The sequence below is a fragment of the Trachemys scripta genome, chromosome 4 (assembly GCF_013100865.1).
Source record: "Trachemys scripta elegans isolate TJP31775 chromosome 4, CAS_Tse_1.0, whole genome shotgun sequence".
NCBI classification, from domain to species: Eukaryota; Metazoa; Chordata; order Testudines; family Emydidae; genus Trachemys; species Trachemys scripta.
In genome coordinates, this window is record NC_048301.1 from 94,797,031 (window position 1) to 94,811,042 (window position 14,012).

At 40.8% G+C, this 14,012-nt stretch overlaps 1 protein-coding gene across 1 annotated transcript in view; it reads right to left on the bottom strand.

Moving 5' to 3' along the window:
• PARVA (parvin alpha) overlaps positions 1-13,064 on the bottom strand; it is an 89,409-nt gene extending 76,345 nt beyond the window's left edge. The window contains exon 1 of the mRNA XM_034769985.1: positions 12,825-13,064. Within this exon, the coding sequence (XP_034625876.1) occupies positions 12,825-12,963 (139 nt within the window). The 5' untranslated portion in view covers positions 12,964-13,064. The remainder of the gene's footprint in view (positions 1-12,824) is intronic.
• Between the last annotated feature and the right edge of the window lie 948 nt (positions 13,065-14,012).

The following is a 14,012-nucleotide window of genomic DNA, read 5'->3' on the forward strand; positions in this document are numbered from 1 at the left end:
GAGATATTACAGCATCAGATTGTATCCTTCTCTAATAAATCCCCACTGGACTGAAAAGCGTATAGCTACTCCCCCAGCCCACCCTGTCTCTGCTCACCACTCTGAACCTAATGTCCCAGGGTGGGAAATGGTGCCTTTGAAGTGTCTAACATGCCCCCCACACCCTTACTAAACACTTCTTTATTTCCATGTGAGAGGGCATAAAGTTGCCTTAACAGATAGATCCGGGAGGGTTAATCCTACCCAACGGAACTACTTGCAGAGTACACTACCATTCAATGCATGCTGAAAATGGCAGAGTCAGGCCTATGTAAGCAGACATCAAATAAATCACTAGGGCTTAACTTGGCTTAAAAATGCCCAAAATGATTCACATAAATGTCATGGTATTAGAATCACAGGTGTTCCATTTTCCTTCTTAAAAACAATTATCTAAGAAAACTGAAAACGGGATGTTTGACTGCCATTGAAACACTATAAAACACCTATTGTGAACATTAATAAGAAGTCTAAAAAGGAGAAATCAAATATTAGAGCTAAACAATATCATTGCTCATGACAAATGTGTTTTCTTGAATTTCACATTTAACATCAATGTTTCATGAGCACATACACTATTATTTCACAATGTCATTTCCTAAATATAGTTAACAGTACTACACAATTAACAGGAGAGCAGAACATTTAGGACATTGAAGTGTCTTATTCAACCCAATTTTGGCCTTACAGCTCTTTGTCTAATTTTTATTTCTTTAATATTTTGAGTGAATTTAGCAATTGTCTGAGCCTAGAATCAGGTGCAGGAATAATGCAAGCAGATGCTGTGTAATCTTCCCAACACAGTTTTGCCAAATACAACCCACTCTTGACCTACAGCATCCTTGTTTTTCTGCTCCTATGATTCCCCAGGCCTGAGCACAGGTTGCCAACCATGTGCAACTGTGCCAAGTTGTGTGGTGAACTAGGGACTTGCTTAAGACCACTGATCAGATTTGGCTCACATTTGAGTCAGTCAAGGTGAGTTAATTCACTCTCTTACCTACTCCTTCCCTCTTCCCTTCTCAAAAGAGATAAGGACATTGATCAAGTAACACAATACACGAATAAGTATTAGTTGAGACATTAAATAGAAAAGGTTGTACTTTATTCATTAAGAGCTAGTCAGTTTCCCCCTTTACACATAGTGGGAAAGGAGTGAGGAACCTCTGCTATCTTATACAGATACATAAACTACTGCCCTTGCACTCAAAGGAGCACAGGGATGGCTCTGAGTTGGGAAACGGGAGAGAGAGTAGGCAGAGAGTAGCCCAAAAAGCTTCCCGTCTCCTACTAAATTCAGGCCAGGAGCATCTGTAAGATGGGAAGCTCTGGGAAGTATTTGCCTTCTGGTTTTCATACTGGAACAGGATGGTACAATAGTGCTCCAGTGCAGAGCTGCAGCTAAATCCATGATTTAGCCCTAAATAGTTCCAGTTACTGTGGGTGTTTTGGTTCCTGGGTCCACTAGGGGAAGACACTAAGCTTAACAGTGCAGCCTTGACTCAATGGGTATGTCTATTCTGCAATTTAACACCCCCAGCTGGCCCACGTCAGCTGACTCAGGCTTGTGGAGCTCCACAAGGGTCTCAGAACCCAGGGTCCAACATGCCAGAACAAATGAAATAATAAATAAAAGGTTTGTCTATCTAAACTTCAGGCAACTCTGCCATCCATTGGTGAGAAATTTAGGAGGCCTGACACTAATTAAACTGCTTTGCCAGGGGCAGGGTGAGAAAAGGGGGTTACCCTGCATTGTATTACATTGTCTTCAAAGTCATCAAACAAAGTAAAGAACCACACAAAAAATAAGCTGCCTTTCAGGGATACCAGCCTAGTGGGACTCTCAAAACTTTAGACTACAGACGCTCCCCGCGTTACGCAAGACCCGACTTATGCAAATTTGCACTTACGGAAAAAGTTCCATAAGTCAGAAATAGGATTTTCGAGTTGCGGAAATTTTTGCGTAACGTAGGGGTATACGTTTCCAACTTATGCAAAATGCGAGTTACGCAAGGCTTTCCGGAACGGAACGATTACGTAAGTCAGGGGGGCGTCTGTAGTAGTCTTGGGAGGCTGGGGAGTTTCTTGAGGATTTAGGGCCTCCCAGTGTATTATTCATTCATTCATTCATTCTAGAGCCCTGGAGATCTTTTCCATTGATAAGGCTGAAGATGAGAAAACCTCAAGGATTCCTCACCTTCAAGACAGATTCCTGAAACTATAAGAAAACTGTAGTGGTATTTTCTTTTGCTCTGAATCTAAAATTAAAGGTTATCCTGACTACAGGGGCTCATTGTATTGAGGAAAGACTGTAATGAAACCAAGATAATTTTCTATTTATTATGTTGGAGTGGTTTTATTCAGCTAGATTTACATTAATCCTTGAGGTCCAGATGTGTATCTTTTGTCAAATAGTTCTGGGATAGCAATACTGCTAAATCCAAAGGAATGAATGAAAACTCACACTGAAATAAAAACACAAGAGTCTGAGCTGTTTTTTGGCTGTGCCTTTCCTTCCGATTATTGCTTTGACTTTTAATTTTGAAACATCGATGTTAATTTTAAACTGTTGAAGGCTGTTCCCCCATTTGATTAATGATGATGTTAAACAACACTTTAGGCTAATCCTTTCTACCTTTCATCTGGATAATTGCTATGTATCTAGTTCCTTTCACCTGGGACTGAGGTGAAATTAGTTGGAGTGATCAGGAGGTGTGCCCTTTGTCATATCTGGCCACAGCCTATGGCCTGACCCATTTTCATTGTTGATCACAGTACCTTCCCTGTTCTGAGATGTTTGTATCTTCAGACATAGGGCTCGGGCCTGCCAATGCATATAACACAACATTGCTAATCCCATTGCACTATGACTGGCAGCATTTGCAAGATCAGATCTATAATTTGTGGACAGTTGCTGTTTAAATAATAATTATTTATTATTTGTATTACTGTAGCACCTAGGACCCCTAGTCATGGACCAGGCCCCCATTATGGTAGGTGCTAGAAAACTCAGAACTAAAAGACAGTCCTTGAAGGTAGTATCTGGCACAAGTGAATGATGCTCCCAAGAATGCTGAATCCTTCTTAACTCAGGCTTTCACAATACTAATTTTACCATGTGTAATTTTAACCATACTTAGTAATAATAGGGCTCTGCTGAATTCAGCACCTAACACAGAATGCTTTAAAAAACTGTATATTTACACTTCCTTTAATCTACTCTATGGAAATTTCTGTTTTATTCTGTTTCGGCAGCAATAAGAACAGAAGATGAAGAAATTATTTCAGGGTAAAAAAAAAAGTGGGAAAAGAACATTTTTTGCAGCAAGCAACTTGCCCAGTTAACCTGGGACTGACTCAGTTCCAAAAAGAATTTAGTGGCTCTGAGCCTGCATGCCAATTTTCATAGAAAACACAAGCACAAAGATTCCAGGAACTCTTTTCCACAAAAGAGACTTATTGAGAAGTCAAGAGGGATTAAACCGGGACTTATGCAAAAACAGTTCAATGCATGAAAAAGACTCTGAATCAAAAGGTAAATCGGACAAAAAAATAAATAAATACAAATGTGGCATGGGGAAATCACATTCTGTTTGAAAAGGCAGCTCACGTATCCCACAAGCATCTTAGTCCTGAGATACCTCAATAGGCAGCTCCATGCATGTGTCAAATTCCTGATGCTGCCCTTAGAAGAAGAATGTACTGTACCTGGGTTGAGTGATTCTCCCTCAGTAGGACACACAGGGATACTTTGATGATGAGTGGCAATGGTCAAGGAAGTAAGTGAATTGTTCTTGTCTGTGGCTTTCCAAGTGTGTTGTTTTCCAATTGCACTGGTACTATTTGCTCCTTAGGATCCAGAGACATCTGACCAGGTGCAAGCACAACCCTCAAAGGGACCCCCTGCACCCAGAATTAGACCCCTACCCGCACCCATCACATTGGTGGCAGTGGTTCCCTTGGACTTAGGGGGACTATGGACTATAGCATGCAAATTGTGGGTGTAGGACAGCTAGATGGTAAGATCTCAAAGGACAGCAGGAGGGTGTTTCTCCACTAGTGATTCCATGTATAATTTGCTGTTTTTGTACTAACCTTTCCTCGTTAGTTTCAAGTCTCTGGTATCCAGCAGATGCTGCTTCACTGGCTGCCTTAGTAAGGACATAGCAAGGTACAGACGTATGCTTATTTCATAGGGGTAGCATCTCTCACATATGAGCCTTAGGGGACTGTCCCAATTTCTAACCTTTTTTTTACTTTTGTTTCATCACATACTGTCTCTTTTTTATAGGATTAGACAACAACTAAAAACAACTTGAGGGAAAGAATCAGGATTCTAAAAGTTAAATAATGTTACTGAGTTTTTTTTTTTTTTTTTTAAATAGTAAGCAAATACTTTTAAAAGACTGCAGTACTGTCAAAAATCATAAGCCAGGTGCCAAAAACCTAGGAGATTATTTTTAAATGTTATGATTTTTAACAAATAATGAAGGGTTCTTTTTATTGGCCTTCTGGTTTCTGAACATCTAGGGTGCACTTTCAGGTCACTCTTTCAAGCTTTTGTCTGCAATTATCAGAGCTAGAAACATACTTTACAAAAATGAAAGGTGAGAATCTCTTATAACCACAAGACTCCAGGAGCTGAAGCTGCAAGAGAACACCAAATATTGGCTAGATTCACAATAAAATTTTGAAGAGTTGGCAATACTGAGACTAAAAGGTGCTGAAATGTCAGAAATATTCTAATTTAAATTTTACAAAGCCTCAGAGAGGGGAGTAAAAGATAGAAAGATATTTAAATACTTAGAAGATAATGTTGAAGAATCTTAGATTATAAATTCCCTGGGGCAGGGACTGTATTCACTGTGTGCATGTGTTTACAGTGCTTAGCCCAAATACAAATGATAATGTGTTTTTTAAACTTTTTATTAAATAATTAAAAACAGAAGTTCTATTTAACAGTGTCCTGTTTATTGCTGAGAGCAGTACTAGTGCAAACAGGTCAGGAAGTGAAGGCAGAGCAGAAAACATCCAAATACCACTTCAGCTCCTCTTGGAACTACCTGCAACTAGTGGGAAACAGCTTGGCGGGAGAAAGAGCCAGCATTCCAAACTGTCAGAGTTGTCACCGATGGTGGGCAGGAGCAATGTGAGACTGCACTGGGAGGGCAAGTGGCACCATTGCAGGTGCTGAACTTGTATTTCCTGTCCACACTGGCACAGAATAATTACTTCTGCAGTTTTGCTGTCTTGTGCTGAACAATTGCTTCAATGCAAGCAGCACATACCTGGTACTCCCTGCCATTAAAGGTATAGTGGTGGCTGTCACTTAGGGTACGTCTTCACTACCCGCCATATCGGCGGGTAGCAATCGATTTATCCGGGATCGATATATCGCGTCTTGTTAAGACGCAATATATCAATCCCCGAACGTGCTCACCGTCGACTCCAGAACTCCACCAGAGCGAGCGGAGGTAGCGCAGTCAACGGGGGAGCCGCGGCCGTTGATCCCGCGCTGTGTGGACCCTAGGTAATTCGATCCAAGATACTTCGACTTCAGCTACGCTATTCACGTAGCTGAAGTTGCGTATTTTGGATCGATCCCCCCCCAGTGTAGACCGGCCCTTATAAACAGTTGATACATATTTTCTGAGACAAACTCACAGACTGAAGTCTTTATCTGGGTAGAATTTCTTTTCCTTATAAATATTGTAGATATGTTCAGAAAGGTCTATAGGAGCAAAGAGACAAGAAATAAAAGTAATTTGACTCTTAGGGGTGAGGCAATCTGGATTCTCCTCTTTCACTATTCTTCTCATCATTTCTTTCCTCCTTATTTTCAGTTGTTCCTGCTACTTTAATCAACTCACTGTATTTTCCATTTCTCAGTGCCTGCTCCAACCTATTTCATTTTTCAGAGGTGATATCACCTGACACCCAGGACCACATCTGGCTGTACATAAGGAAGAAGAGAATGTGCATAAATGTAGTACACCAGGGAGAGGAAGGTTATAATCACATACTACACTTCAAATGCTATGCATTAACTTCAATATCCTGAGGAAATATACCATGTCAGATCTCTGAAACACAAGCATACTGCAATTCTAATGCGATAATAAGGCCTAGAGACAAAATACTGATGTTTCATTCACAAACTTTACCTACTTTCCCATACAGAATAAGAAGGTCTTGATACGTACCTATTCCTCTTCCCAGTGTGTATCCCATTTCAAATCTAACATTAACCAAGAGTAGAAGTAAAAACCCATTTAAACTTTCTTAGAATCCCTACTCACTCCCTTCAAATGAAGCACAAAGTAGAGACGAACAAACCTTAATCCCATATTTCTGTAGAATTTACAAAAATGGGGACAGATTCTGCAACCCGTGATCAGGCTAAATAGTACTTAGTCATGCAAATAGGCCCACTAACTACACTAAGACCGCTTGCATGAGTACTAAATGTGTATTTAACTTGAAGAGGATTGCAGAATTGGGTTAATAAAAAGTAGTACTCAGGTCTCAAAAAGAAACAGAAAATTGTTTGTACTCTAAAGAATAAATTTCTTCCATGATGGGCCATATATATCAAGAGCAGAGCATTCCTTTGTCCTTCAATCAGCCATATGACACAGCATTTTAGTTACTGACTTTTTATTAAAGGTATACATTTCAAATAATTTAAAATATCTGAAAAGCTCACACCATCGCATGCTTGCAGTCAATTTTATTTTTTTATTTCTAACTACATTACGCTCAGGAACCCAACCTGATATCAGCTTAAAGGCTGGGAATTTTGGGGATGTTAGCAAGAAATAGGAAAATCTAAAACATATACTCTAACATAATTAACTTCCCTTAGAAGTCAGTAGAAATACAAGCTCCTCTGACCCCTAGCACTGAAGTGAAAACAAAATAAAAAATACAGAAAAATGAGGGAGATAATGTCACAAAAGTGGAAGCTGCAGGAAAATTCATTCTAACTCTTACACCATCAGCACCAAATAAGCTAGATAGAAGAGAGGCCAAATTACTTAAAATTGATGCCATATCAACTGGAAGTCTGACTGAGCCCATACATTGAACCGTAATTGCTCTCCATCCAATTCATGGGCCCAAACTGTCTGTTTTGCATCTGCTCCTATGCCAATTTAAGCAATTTTGAACTTTGCTCTGCCTTGCTGAATGTATCACAGATTTATTAGAGTGTCAGGGTCCAATTTTTAAGATTCTCCACTAAGGTAGGCTATTATGAGGTGTGAAATTTTTATGTCCATCAGCCCAGGCCAGGAACATTCAGGAAGAACAATCATATGTGACCTTACTGAACTCACCATGAAATACTCATAAGATAATAATGGAATACACCAGAAAATAAAAAAGGAAGAGATCATTTTGTTCTCTTCTTCCACTACCTTAAAGATTTGCTAGAAAGTAGTCTTGAACACTATGAAGAGCTTACAAAAGTGTTTCTAATTGGTAAAAAGCATTACTGCAAGTAAAATGGGTTTTATAGGCCAGCTAAGGTATTTATCCATCAGTTATACGATTGAACCTGCTCCAGTTTCATATATGGGATGAATTAAACTTTTAAATATTTATTTAAGGGCTTGATCCTGCTCCAATTAATATGATCCTATCCAGTTTAGGTTATTTCTTGTATTAAGTGAAAATTAGTTATGTCACCTGTAAGCAAGTATTAAAATATTATCCTTATGTTACAAGAACAAGTTATAATACATTTTACACAGATTTAGGCATTTGATTTTTATGTCACTGGATACAACAGTTAACAGAAAGTATAACCTTTTTATTACAAGAGTTTTTATCTTATCAGAGAAGCAGCCTTTTTAGCTCCAACATTAAGAGTTTAGTTATCCATCCTTAAGCTACACCAATGGCCAATGACAAATTTCCAGTCAAATACAGTACAAGAGCCCATGTGAGAGGAAATGATGTTAACACATTGTATAAAGCAAACTACATTTCTCATCTCCAAAATTTAGGTGCTCTAAAATTGTTTTAAAAATTATTTCAGTGACAATATATTTTACATATAAACATTTCCTTATTGTGGCACTAACATCTGTTCAGACCATAGCTGAAATCAGCTTTATTAGGTAGGAGCAACTCAGGTTATTCGCTTGATTTTGATCCTGGCATGGTACTTTATAGTCTGTCAAGTATTTCTTTATTTTGAATAACGTGTATTATTCCTTGCTCTGCCACTAAACTTGCAGTGTAGCTTTGGAGAAGTCACTTAACTTGTTTAGATCATTCAGTGTCCTCATCTATAAAATAGGGATAATACCAACCTTTGCAAACAGCTTTCGAGTCCTTGAAGGAAAAGTTCACTAAATGAAACAAATATTCATATAAAGGAATTTTATATTGGTATTCTAAACAAATTATTTTCCTGCATTTGGAATGATGTAGGTTTTACTATTGCTTTCACAAGCAGTTTCCTTAGTTTATTTTTATATAACTCTTCACCGTAAACAGACATTTTAAATGCCAACTGGACTTTGATTTGGCAGACTATTTGAGCACTGCCTTTATTGTTATAATTTGTAAAAGAGTTCAATATTGTCTTGACTGTGTCAAAGGACTTTTTGATGACACAATTGTGAAGTCACATTTGGATATGTATTATGTATTATTTACAATCGTTATCTAAACACTTAATACAAAAAGTTTTAATATGTAACAGCCTATCATAATACCTACAATAGGTAAAATATATTTTCTTTAATCATTCAGAACTACTGCTAATTTTTAATCTTTATTGTGAAGAGCCAGGGGAAATAATTTAAAATGTCTTGCCCTAGATGTAACAATATGATGTATACAAAGATATAAACATATTATGTAACGAGAAAGATAAAGAGTGGGATTTTCAAGAGCATCTATGTGAGCAGAAGTCCCATTGACACTTAAAGAGAATAAACTCTTTCTTTAACTGCTATATCCCAGTGCTAGAAGCCTGGATAATAAAGTGGAAGAACTGTTAAATCATGAGAATAAACTGACATGGTTGATATTACAGAAATCTGGTGGGAGAATTTGCATGACTGGAATATTAAAATCACTGTTTAGAGAGGGTAAAAGGGGAGATGGGTGGCACTCTACAGCAAAGATACCATTACTTGTTTTAGATGATTGACATCTTGGAATCACAGGATCTTAAATGTTTATGGATCAATGTTTTAAATGATATGGTACAAAATTAGATATTGGTGAGTGTTTGACAGACCACTAAATCGGACTAGAGAACAGGACAAATGGCTTCTTAAAAATCTACTTCAAATGTGTAGAAAGAAAAAACATGTAAGCAAAGGGAACTTCAACTTAGGGGACATATGCTGGAGGTCTCACGCTGCCAGCAGTAAAAAAATCATTGGATTTTCTATAAATTATAGGGAATTTTCTAACACAAGTAGTATTGCACCCAACAAAGGGTATTTCAATATTACACCTCATTTTGACTGACAAAGATGACTTGATCAAGTAAATAAAAGTGATGGCTTAGGTGCAAGTGATTGTAACCTAATTACATTTGTTTTGTGCAAACAGAATACAGGCCCAGCCAGTAATATAAATACTTGGAGGTTTAAAGGGGTCCACTTACTAAAGCTAAAAATAATTATGAGCAGAATTGATTGAGATAAAAAATCTAAACAGAAAAGTAGGATTGAAAATTAGCAATCGTTTCAGAACACTTACAAATCGATATATAACAAATGGGGGGAAAAGTTGTAGTTAATGGCAAGTAACAAGTCAGAAAGTAAGAAATGTGGACAATTGATAAGCGAAGCTGAATGTAACAGCTAAATATCTATGGCCAGTAGGCTTATTGAAAATAAGGAATTATTTAAAAAATTATCAGGAAAAAGGGGAGTCTTAACTGTACAGATGCAGATGATAAAATTGTCCATAATGGTGAGGGAAAATTCAGTATGTATTTCAAAGATGTATTTGGAACAAAGCTGGATATCGTATTCATGTCATATATTGAGAATGAAATATTTCCTATTCCAACATTAACTAACAGAAAGAAAGAGTGAGAATGACTCTACAGCCTGGTGGTTAGGGCACTTACTTAGAAGGTGGAAGACCAAGAGTCCAGTTCCCCTACTCCAATGACTATTTAATTATTTAGCAAAAGTGGAACAGCTTCAATAGGAGAAAGAGAGAGACCTGCATCAGAATATCCCATAGGCCAGTGGTTACGGCACTCTCATGAGAGGTGGGAGACCCCTGTTTAAATTCTTTCTCCTCATCAGGCAAAAGGCAAAACTGAATCTCAGTTTCCCATATCCCAGGTTTACAGCCGAGCAGGGGTTTTGAGGATCTCAATGGAACGTAAATTTTGGGCTTCGGCTCCGAAGTGGGGAGGTAAGTACCTGAGTCCATTTGTGGATCTGGGCTAAAGTGACTCATCAGTAAAGTCAGAAATAGAACCCAAAACTCCCAGTCCCCTGCTTTAATCACGATACCAGGCTCACACAAAATCTGACAGGGGAAAAGGTGGTCTCTTCTTTTAATATTCTAGACTTTTAAAAAGTCTAATCATGAGTTACTTTGAGAGAGGGTCACAGACTACAAGAAAACTTTAAAGAGAGAAAAAGATTTTACTTTGTTTTGAGATCAACATCATCAAACATGTTTAGTAAAATGTGCACTATGTCAAATGAAATCATTTGTAAAGCTGTAAACAGTGAAAAATATGATTCAGACAAAAAATCCCCACTGTAGTAAGAATCATTCGTGTGTACAATATATACCACAAATATATGTAGGTCCTTTAATCTCATGCATTTCTTTAAATATTTTTTTCTTTAATAAATGAGAAAAATAAAGGAAATTAACTGTATAATTTTGTTGACATAAAGCAACAGAAACAAAGAAATTTTAAGGTAAGTATAACTCTGTTATTTCCTCCTGTTATGCTTCGATACTCCACCAACCTCTCAGATCAACATGCAACTGTACATAAAGTAATCTGTGCTGCCACATCTTGCCATAACAGGGCAAGTCAAGGAGGGTATGATCATCCTTAGTGTGGAACTTGCTTTTTTCAGTTAGTGTTACAACCTACATTTTAAATATACTGGTCCAGATTCTGGTTTGTGGCTGATTTGCACAGAGCACAGTTCAGGGCACGGGTGCTCAAAACTGACTTTTGCACTATTCCTGCTGGGGCCCTGCAAGAAGTTAGAGATGCCTAAGGTCTGCTCCAGCTTATGCCAGATTGCTACAAGGGAACAAAACCAAAAGCAGAGGTTTGGTGTGGCCCGAGGCAACCTGCCAATGCACCTTTTCCTCCAGGAAAACTAATTCTAAACCATGGGAGGATCACCCTTATACCAGAGTAGATACAAGAACTACAGTGAGAAGAGTTGTATAAGCTGGATAGCTGCATAAACAGGACAGATCTGCATAGAAAGGTATCCTCCATGCACTAGTAAAGACAGCTTTAGGGCCCTTTCACACTGGTGGCATAGCAGAATGTGGCCATATAGCTGATTCAGACCCATTATGTGTATGTTATTTTTATTTTGGCACTTCACCTCTTTTAGTGAAATGGCATAAATTCCTTAAGTGTTCATCCAACATCTTCCCTTGCTCCACCTAAATCTGATCCTACATTCCTGGAAAACCCCACCACCCACAAGTCTTTAATTTGTGCATCTCCCAAACATCCACTTAGGAATCATTTCATTAGAATATTAGTAAGAAAGCTCAGTGAGAAGTCCTTGCCATCCTTTTCATGATTTTTACTTCTGTTTTATAGGAAACTGGTTATTCAGCCCAAATACATTATTCCCCCCACACAGTCCCCTTTGGCTCCTTATTCTTTCGTAATTGTAATTGCTAGATTCTCCAATCAGCTCTGAAATGAAGATAAAAATGAAGCTTAAGGTACATTTCAAAAACTCTACAAATTCCACTCCCTGAACGCCGCAAGCAGCTCCAGCAATATAAACACACAAATCGCCCTCTAGGCTGGCCTTGTCCAGCTGCCAACTGCACATTTTCCCAGGGAACATAAATTGAGATGCACACACACACACACTCACTGCTTTATACCCATTCTGGGAAGAAATTCCTCCCAGCACAGCACCACCGAGGAGCGCGCAAAGAGGCCCTGTCACCCCAGAGTCTGCATTAAAGACAACCCTTGTCTTATTAGCCAGAGCACGAGTTTAACCGGCTTGCCAGCCTCCGCCAAACGAGACCGCCCGGCCCCAGCGGCTTAGGGCGAGCAAAGCAAGCCAGAGGCTACGCATAGTTAAGGAGCCGATGATGCGCTCGGAGGTGCAGAAGGCAGGAGCAGGGAGGGGGCATTGGCGTGGGGGGAGGGCACTGGGAGCGCGCTCAGGTTGGAGGGGGGGAGGATGAGCCCTAGAGGAGCCGATCCCCCGCCCCCGCTTCGGGCTCCAGCATTTTTCTGGAGCGTGACGCGTTCCACAGGAAAAAACAGCGCGAGCCGCAGCCCGGGCGCACCCAGCCCCTCAGCCCCCTGGCCCGGCCGCAGCCTCCCGCCCCGCTGCGGGGCAGAGCGCGCCGAGCACTACGGTCCCGTCCGCCCCGCTCCCGCTCCTGCTCCAGGGGGAGCGCAGGGCAAAGCGCACGGGGAGGTGGGTGGGGGGCGCGGCCACTCCCTCCTGCTTCTCCTCCACACCCCACCCCAGCGAGCCCTCTGAGTCAGCCCCTCTCCCCTCCCCAGGGCCGCCCTGCCCAGGGCGCTGCCAGCAGCCGGGCCAACCTGGCCCTTTTACCTTCTTTGGCTTTTTTCCTCCGGGCCAGGGTCCCGCCAAGTTTGCCCAAGAAGGAGTCATCTTTCTTCCGCGACGGGGGCGACTTGGGGGTGGTGGGGGACTTGGGGGTCGAGGGGGATTTCGGGGGAGAGGTTGCCATGCCGCGCCCGAGTTCAGGGCTGAGGGGAGGCAGGTTTGAAACCCAGCTGGAGCGAGAGGCTGCTCCCTGCTCCAAACGGAAGCGGAATTATTTCAAGCATTTCAAGCAGCTCCTGCTCTCTCCTTCCCTCCCGCCCTCCCGCACTGCGCCACGGAAGGCCGCTCCGTGCGCTCCCCGCTCACTCAGCCTCTGCTGCACGCCAGGAACTTCAGCCTCTACCCGCCATGTACTGCCACATGCCAACCCAGCTCCTGGGGGCAGCGGGCCGGGCTGGGCCGGGCGGTTGGCTTGTTTACTGCAGTAGGGATTCCAGGATCTGCACTAGGAGCTTAGCTTTCAGAAGAGGGGAAGATCTACCACCTCCCTCTCTTCCAGGCAGGTGCATCCTACTTGAGATGGACCCTGCTGATATTAAGTGCATGAACTGTGCCCTCAGCCGGGCAGGGGACTTAACTTTGCTTCTCTGTAGAGATGTTGACACTATGAATAATAAATTTATGACACCCCCAAGGGATCAGAGTCTGATCTTTCAAAGCAAGATCAGGCCAGGTTTCTCTAATTTAACACTTGGCCCAGGCCAGTACCCACATGGCCCCAAGGCTCGTGGGCACAAAATGTTAGCTAAAAGCCACGTTCACATGCCCTTCTTTCCTACCCAAAAGGTGCACCAAGTGCTCCTCAGCTACAACTCAGGCTTCTCTTCCATCCTATTTAGATCCTTATACTGTGCTCATCGGGTTGGGATTTGGGCCACAAACCAGCCCTTATCCTTCAAACTTTACAGATGACATGAGATTAGTCCTATTTAAACCACAAGAACTACTCAGCTGCTTGAAGTGTTTGCAGGATCATAGTCCAAATTACTAAATGCTACTATCAGTATTCCTAAATTCTGAAAGTGGGTGGAAAAGATTACAGTTTAAGGTGAATGTTTCCACAATATCTGACCAAGACAGACAACAAGCTAATAAGAAAACACTATCAAGCTTTTTGCAAGTTAATACTCAAGTTTCCAAATGAGCTTTCATCTCATAAACCAAGGGTTGGCA